We start from the raw sequence: 15225 nt of genomic DNA, 5'->3' as shown, positions 1-15225 counted from the left end.
CCAAAAGGAAACAACAGAATGGCTAAAAATAGGGGAAAATCAAAATAGTCTATCTTTTTCTTCATGAGTTTCTTAAATCATATTTGATGACTGAAGCAAACATTGTAACACCATTTAATATAGTGCTCAATGTACATAAATACTTAAGACAAAAGTTGGGAAAAGATAAAGTAAACATTGATCAAAGAAAGGCAGAAGTGGCTAGATTAATATCAGATAAAGTAGACTTCAGAGTAAAAGAAATTACTAGGGACAAAGAGGGACGCTACATAATGATAAAAGAATCAATCCACCCAGGAGGCATAAATGAATGGCAAGAGTAAGCAAGAAAACCAGCATTTAAAATAGTACCAGATTATGCTCTTTTCCCTGTTGACAAAATAAGAAAATACTGATCTCTTCCAACAAATGGAAGAAAAGTAAAGCAGTCTGTTGAGGAAGACTCAGCTACTTTATCTGCTGTGGCCTCCTGGCATTAAAACAGTCTCTCTGTTTACAGGCCTGTCTGACCAGTTGTAGAGACTCCAAATAAGCAGATTTTTCAGTCATCCTCAAAAGCCATCTCATCTCTCATTGATAGTGGTTATTTCCTAGGTGTATATTGCTTGTGAAACCTAAAAGAGTGTCCAAGAACTTCTTGTTCTGGTGTTGATGGAGCTTAAGAGCCCTTGCTCAGGTTAGGCCACTCATGGTCAGAATACAGAGAACAAAGCTATACTGGAAGAGCCAGATCACCACTGGGCCTCCTCTAAAATGAAGGCAGGGTCATGTGGGCAAGGATTAGTGTCATCTTTTTGCAGAATGAAAGTTTCTAATGCTGACTCTGTGGTCCCAGTCCCCTGACACATGCCAACATTAGTATCTATGGAGGCCTGGATATCTGATGGTACTCACATCCTGAAGAGCCTACCACACATCCCTGCCAGCCCCTAGGAACCAAATCCAGAGGAAATGCATTCCTACCACTTGTTCAGTCAGTCATTCTAGGTGCTGCAGATACAACAGTGAACAAAGCAAATCCAAATCCCCACCTTCAGAGAGTTTTCAATGAAGACAATTTAATGAGTAATTATAAGCATTCCAGTGATGGGGCAAAGGTACACATTAAACAGAATAAATAAATAAAATGGATAGAAGATTAGACAGTAATAAATGTTATCGTGAAAAATAAAGCAGGAAAGGATGATAGACAAGTGCTGGGGGGATGGTTGCCCAGTTTCAAATAAGGTGGTCATGGAAGGCTTTACTGAGAAGATGCTGCTTGAACAAAGACCTAAAGGAGGTAGAGAAGGAAGCTGTGTGATTGATTAACTGAGAACAGTTTGCCTAGGAGAGACAGAGGCCCTGAGGCCAGATCATGTTTGCTGAGCTCTAGGAATGGCAAGGATCCACTGTGACTGAAGAGGGATATATGTGAGTGGGCATGGTGGGGGGGTGGAATCATGCAAGGCCTTGTGAACATTGTAAGGTCACTGGCGTTTTTCTCTGAGTGAAACGTGGAGCCATTAAAGAAGTTTGAACAGAAAGATATGATGGTACACTGTAACAGCCTCATATGGCTGTTGTGTTAAGAAGTAACTGTAAAGGAGCCAGAGGGGAAGCAGAGAGATCAGTTAGGACACTCTTACAATACGGTAGGCAGAAACCATGCTGGCTTGGACCAGGGTTGCAATGGGGAGGTCATGAGAGAAATAGCTGGAATCTGGAAATGGCATGAAGGTTTAGCCTTCAGGATGCCCTGCTGCAGTGGGTGTAGGGTATGGAAGAACAGGAGGGGTCAAGAATGACTCCAAGATTCTTGCAACTAGCTGCAAGATGGATGGAGTCAAGTTAGGAAACAACAGCAAGACATGTAGGTCCCATTAGGCTACCGGGATGGGGGAGAGGGGACAGAAGATCCGTTTATGGATGGTATTTAAGGCCCTGAAACTGGATGAGATGATGATGAAGAGAGTAGGTACAGATGGAGAGAAGAGATCCAAGAACATTTAAAGGGTAAAGACAAGGGGATACCAGCAAAGAAGACTGAGAAGGAGTGGCCAGAAAGAAGGAAGAAAACCAGGTGAGTGCAGTACCCTGGAAGCCAAGTGAAGAAAGTACGTGAAGGAGGAGGAATGACCAACCAAGTCAATGTGGTGGGATATAGCAACATGGAAGCCACCTTGAAAGGTGCAGTTTCAAAGGGTGATGGGAGTAAAATCTTCATTAGACTGGGTTCAAGGGAAAACAAAAGGAGACGAATTCAAGACAATGAGCAAAGACAACTCTTTTTTATTGTACTTTGGATGAAGGTTTACAAAATGAACTAGTTTCTCATTAAACAGTGCACATATTGTTTTGTGACATTGGTTAACAACCCTACAACACGTCGACACTCTCCTTGCTCAACCTTGGGTTCCCTATTACCAGCTTTCCTGTTCCCTCCTGACTTCTAGTCCTTGCCCCAGGGCTGGTGTGCCCCTTTAGTCTCGTTTTGTTTTATGGGTCTGTCTAATCTTTGGCTGAAGGATGAACCTCAGGAGTGACCTCATTACTGAGCTGAAAGGGTGTCTGGGGCCATACTCTCAGGGTTTCTCCAGTCTGTCAGGCCAGTAAGTCTGGTCTTTGTTTTTGAGTTAGAATTTCGTTCTACATTTTTCTCCGGCTCTGTCCAGGACCCTTTATTGTGTTCCTTGGCAAAGACAACTCTTATTACCAGTTTTAACTTTAAAAGTTGAGTGATGGCTGGAAGGGTAAGTGGGATCAAAAGAAGTTTTGTATTTTTAAGATGGGAGAGATTATGCCATGTTTATTTGCCAGTAGGAAAGATCTAGCAGGAGGAGTGTGGGAGATACAGGAGAGAATGGCTGGAGTGGTTTTCTAATTTATGAGTGGAGTGGTTGACCCCTGCTAAGAGGGAAAGTATAACGTAGTCACAGGAGAGAGGCCAGTGGGTGGGTGGAGGTGGAATGGAAGCTCTGGAAGATCTCTTCTGACTACTTCCATTAAGTTGGTGAACTAAGTTGTCCCCCCTAGTTCACCAGTTTTAACAGAAGCAAATCACCCTTGCGGATGAGATGGGTGGGGAGGTTAGAGGAGAGAGGAGCAGCATGAGCAAGTCCTCTAGGAGAGGGAATGGATGATCAGACATTTCATCAATGTCATCCATGAAGGGCTCCCTGGAGACTAGTGAGGAGTCCCTGGGGGATACAGACAGTTAACATGCTCAGCTGTTAACTGACAGGTTGGAGGATTGAGTCTGCCCAGAGGCACCTTGGAAGATCACCTGGTGATCTATTTTGGAAACGTCACAGCCATTGAAAACCTTATGGAGTACAGTTGTACTATGACACGCATGGGCTTGCCATGAGTTGGAATTGAATCAAGGACAACTGTTTTGGTTTTGGGAGACTATAAAAAAACAAAAACAGAAACCTGTTATCGTCAAGTTGATTCTGACTCATAGTGACCCTACAGAACAGAGTAGAACTGCCCCATAAAGTTTCCAAGGAGTGGCTGGTGGATTTGAACTGCCAGGCTTTTGGTTAGCAGCCGTAGCTGTTAACCACTGCACCACCAGGGCTCCTTTTGGAGACTAAAAAAATAAACAATTGCCGTCGAGTCGGCTGTCCTATAGAGCTTCCAAGGAGCGCCTGGTAGATTTGAACTGTCAATCTTTTGGTTAGCAGCCATAGCACTTAACCACTATGCCACCAGGGTTTCCTTCTGGAGACTAGTCACCATGAATTTCAAGTGTGACCAATGGCATGCTTTGTATTTTTCTCCAGGGACTTTGAGCTGCCCTGGTGCAGATATGGAGTAGGCGGGAAACAGAAGTTACCTTACAGCCTCCCTAGTGCCTGCTGTGGACAAAGGATCATCTTCCTTTGCCTCTTAGTGTCTAGTTAGAACAGAGGCTCCTTTACCTGTGGCTGGGGAGTACTGACCAGCTCCCGTGGGAGGCAGGGGAGGGTGAGGAATTTCTCCCATGAGCCTAGCTGGGAACCATGAGTAACATCATGCCATAAGAGTCGTGTGTCCTCAATAGGTCACTGGGACTTGGATGCAGCATCTCTTCCTGGTCACCAGCCCCTTGTCAGCCATGACTGCCACCACATGCTTTGGTTTAATTATCTCGTTGTCTTCTCCCAAGTCCCTCCTTTGAGTAATGCTCACTGCCCAGTTGGTTTTCTCATGGTACAAGGCCTCTGCCACTTTCTCATTTTTTTTTTTTTTTTTTTCTCTCCTGCACACTCCAGGTTTGTGGTCCTCGGGCGTTCAGGATGCAGGTATAAATGAACAGTGTGGCGACATCCTCACCAATAAACGCTTCATGCTGGACATGCTGTATGCCCATAACAGAAAGCCCACAGATGACGAGGAGAAGGAGGAGGGTGAGCTGGGGAGAACTGAGCAGGGGGCGGAGGCGGTAGCCAGCCTCGCCAGCAGGATATCCACACTGCAGGCCCACTCTCAGGCCCAGGATGAGAGTGTCAGGAGGGTGGATGTTGGCTCTCTGGACAATCGGGGCAGTGTGAAAGCCTTTGCTGAGAAGTTCAACAACGGGGACCTGGGGAAAGGATCCATCTCTCCCGATGATGAGCCCAATGACATAGTTCCGGAGAAAACCCCAGCACAGCCAAAGACAGAGTCTGACTACATCTGGGACCAGCTTATGGCCAATCCACGGGAGCTCAGAATCCAAGACATGGATTTCACCGACCTGGGGGAGGAGGATGACATCGACGTCCTGGATGTGGACCTGGGTCACAGAGAGACCCCGGGGCCACCGCCCCCACCCCCACCCACCTTCCTGGGTTTGCCACCTCCACCCCCTCCACCCCTGTTGGACAGTGTGCCCCCCCCTCCAGTCCCCGGTAATTTATTGGCTCCTCCTCCAGTGTTCAGTGCTCCTCAGGGCTTAGGGTGGCCCCAGGTACCCAGGGGTCAGCCGGCATTCACTAAGAAAAAGAAGACCATACGTTTGTTCTGGAATGAAGTTCGGCCTTTTGAGTGGCCGTGTAAAAACAACCGACGCTGCCGAGAATTCCTGTGGTCGAAACTGGAACCCATTAAAGTGGACACTGCCAGACTGGAGCACCTGTTTGAATCTAAATCCAAGGAACTGTCTGTCACAAAGGTACCACTCACATCTAGTATTCTTCTTAACTGGTGGCTTTACTTTTCACTGCTAGGTAGGGCTGAAGAGATTGGTGATGTATAAAATACCCTTCTTCATGTTGCTCTGGCCATTTGGTGAAAAGTGGTGGTGTTGTGTGCCATTGAGTCGATTCCTACTCATAGCAACCCTGTAGGACAGAATAGAACTTCGCTGTAGGGTTTCCTAGGCTGCAATTTTTACCAAAGAAGGTAACCAGGTCTTTTCTCCCATGGAGCCACTGGTGGGTTGGAGCCACCAACCTTTCAGTTACCATCTAAGTGCTTAATCATTGTGCCACCAGGGCTCCTTGGTAAAATGTGTATTACTCTAAAAATCTGACCTTTAATTTAGTGTGCCCTTGTGCCTCATGCCACGTGTAAACTAAATGAGGAAACCAACAACAACAACAAAAAAAAAATGAATCCATTGTCATCTACTTGATTCCAACTCATGGCAACTCCAAGTGTTGCAGAGTAGAACTGCTCCATAGGGTTTTCTTGGCTGTAATCTTTGCGAAAGCAGATTGCCAGATATTGCTTCCATGGCACTGTTGGGTGGGTTCAAACTGCAAATCTTTAGGTTAGTAGTCAATGCAAACCATTTGCGCCACCCAGGGACCTTAGGGACTATTGTTAGCTAATACAGACACCAACTTAGTAACAACGTTAGGCAAAGTAACTTTCAAAGAACCAAATAACACTGTGGAAAAGATAAAAAGATTAACCAACGAATGTCAGTATTAGCCCAACACCTGGTATTGAGGTTAACTAGAGGAAAGTAGAGTTGCTGACTTACCAAACACGTGGATGTTATCCAGCGGATGTGTTTATTTAATCTTATTTTTGGTGACGATGGTTGCTAACAGCATTTTGAATGTTAGCTGCAACCACACACTGCTTTAACAAAGGCGGTGATCCAAGTGACATGTCATTCGATAATCCCTTGGCTGAGTCAGCATACTGCAGCTATCTAGATGTTTTCAAATAGCCATATATTTAGTATTCTGTAAACATTACACATGTATCTAGATTTCTCATTTTTTGTAAATGTTCGAGAATCCTGTAGGCATTATTGCTGTGGTGTTATTTTTAACAGAGATGACATATCTAATTTTATGAACGGGAAACACTGTACATGAAATTATGGGGCATCAAAGGTAAGGTCATGGCTGATGAACAGTGGTCAGGAAACTGCACCATAGTGGATCACAAATTTTATTTCTAATGATTTACTGCATTGATTTGTTGTTGTTCTTAGTTGTCATGGAGTCAGCTCCAACTCACGGTGATGATATATGTATAACAGAACGAAAACATGGCCTGGTCCTGTGCCATCTTCTTGATCTTTGGTATGTTGAGTCCATTGTTGTGGCTATTGTATCAATCCATCTCATGGAGAGTTTCCCTGACCATCTACCAAACATATTGTTCTTTTCTAGCAATTGGTCTTTTTTGATGACATGCCCAAAGTGAGCAAGCCAAAGTCTTGCCATCCTCACTTATAAGGAGCATTGATAGAGTTGACTTTATGTGCTCATGAGAACATATCTTCAAGAACTGGTTTTAAAAAATGTGATTCTGGATATTTTTAGATTTAAAACAGATTTAAGAGGATCCTCTCTTCTCAGAAACTAAGGATATTAGAAAGCACTTTGTAAAGTATAATTTAGAGTAAACATGCAAGAGCTTACTATCATGAATTATTTCTAGCACCTCGTGTAGCTTAATTTTTCAGCTCCTTGAGTGTGTGGACCTCCTTGGAGGTCCAGACTCCAAGACCTCCCAGTCAGATGCCAATGCTACGTGCAGCATCCTTGGGACGAGAGCGCACTTACACAAGGAGCTGAAGGGCAGAGTTAGAGCCTGTTGCCATTGTGTGATGCTGGAAGGCCAATTTGAGGACCTTTAATTGGTTGACTTCCTTTTTAAACACAATCCAGTGTTCTAAAAGGAATTGCTACATTTCTTGGGTTGGCATTCATTTACTCCGGTGTCTCTTTCTGCCCAGTTTTAGTGAGGACATGAATCTGAATCGTTTCCACCCTCAAGAATCCCTCAAATCAGAATTACAGCTTTCCCCCGTTTATAAATCCAAACTGCTGGGATCCAATGATGAAAACATGCCCAATCAGTCCTGTTGTCCAGTTGAAAGAAGCGATGGCGTCAGTCCTCTATGGGAAACGATGCCTAGGAAAACCATGCTGGACCCTGATTCTCAATGATTCTGTGTCCTGACTTCTCCAGCCATCCACATGCTCTCTTCCTTACAATCAGGCCTGACATTTGGAAGGAGACTGGCTGGGATTAAGACAGTAAATTACCAATGGCTGCCAGGAGTTACCCAAGACCTAACCTCGGCAACACCACACACTAACCCACTGATCTAACTGGCCAGTCTCTTTCATCCTTCTTACTCCCACAAGTGCTCATTAGGCTGCTGTGCCCTATATATAGGCTTCCTGTGGTTGCTTATCCCCTTGATGGTTGCTAGGGAAAGGGCAGACCTTGACTCAAGATAGGGAAGAATAAAGGGAGTAATAAGTTTGGCAGTAAAGATCCTTCTAACTTCATTTTTTAAAAGGAAATGACAATATTAAATAGTCTCCTGGAGAAGACTCACAATGGATGGTCTACTTAACTCCTTCCTTCTGTTGGTCCCACTGTGGCTGGTTTGGTTGGTGATAAAAGTCTCTCTCAGTAGCCTGAAGCTCCAGTCTTGCTTTTGAAAAATATTTATTGCCTACTAAGGGGCAAATGTTTGCCTAGTTTTTCTAAAGTGGGAGCAAAAGAGGAAAGTAATATGTTGAAAGGAGTCCCTGGATGGTGCAAACAGTTAACGTGCTTGGCTGCTAACCAAAAGGTTGGAGATTTCAGTTAATCCATAAGTGCCTTGGAAAAAAGGCCTGGCGATCTACTTCCAAAAAATCAGCCATTGAAAACTCTATGGAGCACAGTTCTACTCTGACACCCATGGGGTCACCATGCGTTGGAATCGACTCGATGGCAACTGGTTGGTTTTAATATGTTGAAAAGTTTACCAAACTAATTCCAGAATGTTCTCCAGCAAGACTCAGGAGCACATCCCTTTGTTTTGGGAGACAGAGAATGCAAACGGGGGTTAATTTATACAATGTCATCAAAAGGTAAGACTGCAAATTAGGATTAAAACACATCACATTTGAGAGGTAAATCTTTTTCATATGTTATTAATACAGATACAGTTTCCCTTCTGCTTCTAGCCCTTGACTGTGATTTTCATAAAATGCAGCTGTAAACAGCCACTTCCTAATTCTGGCTCACAAGGAGTTTCTCAGGAAACACCATAGAGCACAACAAAAATAAAATGAAATGGACTTCACAGGGCAGTGCAGAGCAAAGGGAATCGATGTAGGTTCCATCAGGAAACTTATACTAGACCAGGCTAGGGGTCATGGTTATGACTGTCAAAGCCACCCCAAAAACTCAGGTTCATGTGCCAGAGCCAAGGCTGGGGGACCACGTAATGGAAACAATCAGAAAAGAAAGATGCACTTTTTGGTTTCCTTTCCAAATAGTTTCTGGAACTGGATCCATTTTCCTCTTTCAGCAGGAGAAACACTTATCTTCTTAGGTGAATTTTATTATGTCTTGTGGAGAAAGACAGAAATTCTGCGCTAAATTTCATCATGGTGTATCTCTACTGCTGGTCTAAGATGTGGTGAATCACAGTGGAGATAGTTAAAGTGACCCCTGGGAGAGATGTCAGGGCGGAAAGCACCTGGAGGAACAGGGAAGAAACCTCCGCAGATTTGACATTATCCTGAAGAGCCCAGAGAAAGTTACCTTCCAACCCTTGCGCCTAATCAGGGGCAGCAAAAGTTCCAGCCAGACCAAATCAGGCATAGAGTGGGAAAGGAGACCAGAAGGAGGAAGGGAATTTGGTTTCCCCTTTGGGGACCCAGTGCTGTCTTACTGTCTTGAGTTCCTTAGGTTTGTTACAGGGAGGGGGCTCCAGAATGGACTTGGAAAAACCTGTTTAACTTTATTTACCCTGAAGTTTTGAAACACATCAGACTTTATTAGCAGTGACTTCTTAGGAAAAATTGGAGATGATGATTTAATTGGTTCGGGGGAGCCCAATTTGGGTTGTTTTAAAAGCTCCTCCAAAAAACAAAACCCATTGTTATCGAGTTGATTCACAGTGGTTAAGCATTTGGCTGCTAATCAAAATGTTGCCAGTTCGAATCCACCAGGCGCTCCTTGAAAACACTATGGGGCAGTTCTGCTCTGTCCTATAGGGTCGCTTTGAGTCAGAGAAGCTTCCCCCGGTGATTATAAAGTGTAATCTAGACTGAACCAATGACTTAAAGTGAAAAACGAGGCACCAAAGGAGCTCTGTGTTCCCCACTCCTACCCCTTTCCACACTGGCTCCCCCTGCTTTATCCCAGGGCTTTGAGTCAGTTCGGTCCAGTTTGAACCACTGCTGAAAATTTGCATTTCTACCCCAGATATACTGAATCAGAATCTACAGTTTAACAAGATACCCAGGTGATTCTTATGCACAATAAATTTGAGAACCGCCGCTCCACTAGTGGTTCTCAGAACTGGTCCCTAACCAGCAGTATTACCACCGCCTGGGAACTTGTTAGAAATACAAATTCTCAGCAGGGGTTCTAACCAGAATGAACTGGTTTGAAGATCTGCTTCATTCTCCTGAGGAAAAGAGAAAATTTTTCCTACTCTATATTCAAGTTCTGGACATAAGAAAATAAGTTATTTTCTTTTAACATCACCCTCAGAAAGCTTGAATTCTACCTTGAAATTCCAAACACACCTTTGGCACTTAAGTGAGGTGGCTCGTTCTAGTGTGCCCAGAATGATCCTGGGGTGTGTCTGTGGTCCTAGCATAATCAAGAGCTCTCCCATTCCTTCTCAAAAGTGTCCTCGTTAGCGTAATATAATAGATAAGCTAAATCAACACTGGAAAGCTGTTTGCTAGCCTCTGCTATAGAAGGCTCAAAGGGCAAAGATGGGAAATTAATACTTTTTTCCCCTGAATTTAACAATAAAGCAAACCATTTCTGTCAAGCTCTTCAGACACTTTTATTCCTAACTACAGGTCTTCCATCCTTTATTTAGACTTAGGGGTTCTGTCTCTTTGCCTTAACACTTTCCCGGGTATCTTGCCATCTGTCTCATTACAGGACTTTAGGAAAATTCCATAGTTGTCACATCTTTGTAGCATCTGTATCATTGTATCACTGTGTCACTTTTTCAACAGACAGTTTTGAAAGTATTCCATGGCGTCACTTTTTTGGCAGTTGGCGGAAATGAGGAAGAATGACACCGTTTCTAGAACTTGTGCTGTGCCGAGCCAGGCCCAGGGTCTCTGGCAGTGATGCTGAGAAGCATGTGAGAGAAAGGTCGCCTTTCATGGAAGCGCTTTCAGACTTAGGGTGTTGTCCAAGATGCATGGCGTTCTCTTAATAAGCCTCGTCCTTGGTCCAGTTTCTATTTTCAGTGACAACACCTTATGGGGTGACAAGTGCTATGTTGAATGCCCACTTTTTAAATGTTGCACCTTTATTTCTAGTAAACATTTAGAGCATTTATTTACTCTTTAAAAACTCAGCCGAGTGGCCCTCTATGGAAGCTTTGGAAAACAAGCGCTGTTCGCCCTCCCAGACTGCGTGCCTCCACGACCTCTGATTCTGCCCCCTCCCTTCTTCCTTCGCATTCCCTACTCTCCCCTCGTGGGAAGTTTCTGCCTTCCTGCAATGGCTGCGGTGGCCCTTCTCTGAACCTGATAATGGTGTGCCACAGGCACTGGCATCCTGCTTGTGTGGATTGATGGCCCAGGGCTTCTGTTCTGTTTCCATAAACCACACACACAACTCGACTGCGTGGTGTTAGCTGCAGCAGAATGTGGGGCTGCATCTTCAGGACTCAGCCACACTCAGCCCCAGGCCCCTCTCAAGCTCCTTTAACCACTAAGCACAGAAGGGCCACTTCTTGTAACGGACAGCTTAGCTGCCAGTCCTGGGATGAGCTTAGCATTTGTTGGGCACCTCAGGGCTCCTTTTAGCACCCATAAACACTTCTTCCATTATCTATACCCTTGGGGACTTTATTCACCATCTTCCATAAAAATGGCAAGACCAGTCTTTGCTACGTTTTGGAATCAGGGAAACCTGCTACTGTTTTCCCTTTATGAGAAATGTCCTCTTACTCTTGCCTTTTGCTTCCTATTTTAAAGTGTATTCCTCTTCTTTCTTGACATAACAACTTTCTACTCACCTAACAATCTACTCTCAAAAGCCTGTAGTCTTTTTAAAAGCGTAAATCAGTAACTGATTGAACAAGAGATCTGTAGAACATTAGTGATGACTGGGATCTGCTCCAGACCAAGTAAACCAGAATTTCTGAGGATGAACCCAGGAATGGGGTGGATTATTCAACAATTTCACTAAGGATTAATAAGTACAAGTAAGCCTGTGCTTAGTTTGCTTACTGAGTCATCTGCCCCCATCAGGGATTGTAAATTTGAAAAGAGGCTTTGATTCTGTAGAAGGGTGCTTTGGGCTTGGGAGAGAGACAGACGCCAGCCACACCCAGAAGCAGAATCGGTGATATGTTGAAAAATATGTGAAATTGTTCACTACAGGTGATCTAGTAAGCAAGGTAAGCACAAGAGGCATCACTATTGTTAAAAAGTGTCCCTGGGGATTCTTTTATGCACCCAAAGTTGTAAACCACTGGTCTAAACAAAATGTCAGTAGATGATCAGATCTGTTTCTTCTTATTTGAGTTGAGTTTCTGCCAGCTAGTAGCAGTGACCTAATGTTTGCCCTTCTGCCATCGGTCACGGAGGTGGCCATACCTCCTGGCAGAGAAGCAGAATTTCCTGATTTTTCTTCAGCACTTCTTTTGACCAAGCCCGAAATCCAGTCTGCCAGCCTCAGAAGGGGATGTGGCATGTGGAAATCACCACGCTAGTCTCCTCAAGCGCAGAAACCGAGACATCTTCAACCATCTCCTTGGAAAGCAGATCTTCCGCACCGTGTTCAGGGAATGCTGCCTGTTTCTCATCTTGAGTTTCTGTGTGCCTGGGAGTCTGCAAAGATTCTAATGAGCATCCATGAGCTATTTTCAGTCATTTACAAAGCCCCATGTAAATCATACATGTCCCCGAGGGAGAATGCTGCAGGCTAGATTAATCGTCAAGTCTTCTCTCTTTCACCTGGAGCTATCACACTGCAGGTGGTGATGCAGATCTGATCTGATGTTCTTATTTGTGTAGGTCTTGGAAACCCTGGTGGCGTAGTGGTTAAGAGCTACAGCTGCTAATTAGAAGGTCGACAGTTCAAATCCACCAGGCGTTCCTTGGAAACCCAATGGGGCAGTTCTATTCTGTCCTTTAGGGTCACTATAAGTCAGAATCGACCTGATAGCAACAGGTTTGGTTTTTTGTGTTTTTTTGGTTTTTCGATCAATTGATGTGATGGATGCAGTAGTTAAACAAAAATATGCGTTGGTAGACCGCATATTTTTAAAATACTGTGTCAGTGGAATAAAAATAATAAAAAGGAGTGCTTGGTGGTGAAAATAGCTAATAGCTAATTCTTAGAAAGCACTTTTCAGTGGACCAGGCATTGTTCTAAGCACTTTACCGATAATACTTGTCTGACAGTCCTAGCCAACACTTCTACAGTATTTACCAGGGGGCAGGCATAGTTTTCTGTGCTTTACATCTGTTATCTCATTCAATCCTCATATAAACCCTGTGGGGTAGGTGCCAGAGAGGAAACTGAGGCACAGAGAGGTTCAGTGACTTGCCATGGTCACACAGCAATGAATGGATTGAGACCCCAGCTGACCCACCTCAATGACATGGCTGCTTTGGAAAGTTTCACTTACCTTTCAGGGCTCTTGTCTGTGTGCTACCTGGATTCCATTTTGTCCTGGCTGCCTTCCAGTTCATGTTGTGTGCACTTCTCGTGGGCAACCATGCCATTTTAAAAGAGACTCCGCCTTCTCCAGGTGACCTTTATGTTTTGCTATTATATTAGCAATTTCAAATTTCATCTGGCCTGGCTCCCCCCCAACCATGTGACCTTGAGAAAGTCAATCAACCTCTCTGAGCCTATTTCCCCCTATGAGGGAAAAAATAAGAAACCAGGCCTGATTCAGTGTGCCTGACTTCCTAGGGTTGTTGAGTGGATCCAGAGAGGTGGGAGTGAACACGCTTGTGTACTACACATAGCCATGTCGATGTGCTAACGGGACCATCGTTTTATGCTATTAATTTTCTTAACCTTTTCCACGCAACTTTTCTGGGCTTCCAATGTGAGATTTAAATTAGTCTCTAAGCATAATGATTGCAATTGACCCTTTAAATTTTCCTTTTCCACCTTTCCCTAACTGCTGAATTCCCACCCTTCTCTTTTCCTAAATTGAATGGCTATGCCCCAGGGAAGTTACAGCCCTTTCCTTTCCCTGTGATGCTGAATATAATCAGATAAGGTCCCTCTTACACTGGGCAGTCACCTACCCTTGATAACCATTCAGAATCATGTATGTTGCTTTTCTTTGCCTGCAGATTCTGAAATACTTGTTCTTGGAGGTGGTGTTCTATCCAAAAACCTGACTAGTGTGTATTCTCCCATGAGACAGTTAGTCCTCATCTCTGCATCAAGGATTGGTGTCCCATCAACATTGTGCCTGGGGGGATTTGTGTCTCTGCACCGGCTCATTTCCAGCTGAATCTTAACACCTGGCTTAGCTGATCTAGAGAATATTCTTATTATCACAGGTGACTTTCTGTCCCTTACTGTGGTTGAATATGCAGGCCCAACCTCTTGGGGATGGCTGGTTCTAGAAAGGGGACTCCAACCTAGGTAGCTGATCACCAAGTGAATCTGAGCTGTAGAGAGAAGTCACAGCCCTTCCCCTAGGCCTTGGCAGCTAAGAATCACTGCTTAAATCTGCCACCTACTCTTGTGCTTCCCAGAAAGCCTGTCACTCTTTTGGTCTTGGGGGGCGTCTGTTTGAGATTTCCACCTAGAAGGGATCACTTCTGTCTTCCTGGGAGCTGGACCCTCACCCCTCTTGGACAGCTTAAGGAAAAGGGATAGAATGGCCTTGGTTTCTGCCCTTTCTTTTTAAGAGTTCTGTGCTCACCTCAACAGTGTCTTTTTCTATAGAGAATAAGATCTCTCTCTTACCCGTCTAGGCTGTCCACACCCCCCAGCCCCCTCCCTACAGTGTTCTGGGCCGTGTAAGCAAAACCCTACATGGCATCCTAGGCTGAAGCATTTCTCCAGAGACCATAATTCTCCCATGGGGAAGGGCTCCTATTGGCATGTGTGAGGCTCCCTCAGAGTTGCGTCTTGGAAGGAGGTGCTTTGCTACACGCTGTGTATTGCTGCTTGGTTCTGCTCAAGAGTTCCACTTAACTAAACTTTCTGCAAACAAAACAGAGCCTGGTTTCTTCCCACAGCCCCTCCTCCTCACTTAAAGAAGCAGGTCCCTCTCTTCCCTTGAATACTTCTGGACATATTAGGGAAAGTAGCATGTTCAGAGACAGCTCCATAGCCATTTCTCCAACATGGAATCACTTTCATCCTTTTGCTGGCTCGTCCCAGAGATAGTGGTTCCTGTTTTCACATCCAGCCTAGCCCTAGTCTAGTTCCCTGTGCATGGAGCCTGGGCCCACAGGAACCTCCTTCCAAAATCCTTCTTTCCTAACATTTCTTGAAACTTGCTGAGGAAGATAGCAGAGGTTTGGCAGATTGAAGTTTTATCAGAGCATTGAAACAGAAACCCTATTTCCTATTGTCCCAGAACTGACCATCTATGTCAGGGTTCATCCTGGCCCTCCACAGGTATGCATTTTTTGTTCCTCCCCATGAAATGTTCCCATTTGAGGGCTAGGCACATAGCACACTCTCAGGAAATCACTGTTTAAGGCAATGGAATATATTGAAGGAAAAAAAAAATCAAACCCGGTGCTGTTGAGTTGATTCCAACTTATAGAGACCCTATAGGACCCTATAGACACATAGAAACCATATGGTTTCCAAGGAGCACCTGGTGGATTTGAACTG

General features: G+C 44.5%; 1 protein-coding gene across 1 annotated transcript in view; it reads left to right on the top strand.

Moving 5' to 3' along the window:
- FHOD3 (formin homology 2 domain containing 3) overlaps positions 1 to 15225 on the top strand; it is a 91221-nt gene that overhangs the window by 23976 nt on the left and 52020 nt on the right. Inside the window, exon 3 of the mRNA XM_064294597.1 lies at positions 4239 to 5119. Within this exon, the coding sequence (XP_064150667.1) occupies positions 4313 to 5119 (807 nt within the window). The 5' untranslated portion in view covers positions 4239 to 4312. The remainder of the gene's footprint in view (positions 1 to 4238; positions 5120 to 15225) is intronic.

This window comes from Loxodonta africana, chromosome 11 (assembly GCF_030014295.1).
Source record: "Loxodonta africana isolate mLoxAfr1 chromosome 11, mLoxAfr1.hap2, whole genome shotgun sequence".
In the NCBI taxonomy this organism is placed as follows: Eukaryota; Metazoa; Chordata; class Mammalia; order Proboscidea; family Elephantidae; genus Loxodonta; species Loxodonta africana.
The sequence above is the reverse complement of the archived record's forward strand: the minus strand, read 5'-3'. Positions and strand labels throughout refer to the sequence as shown.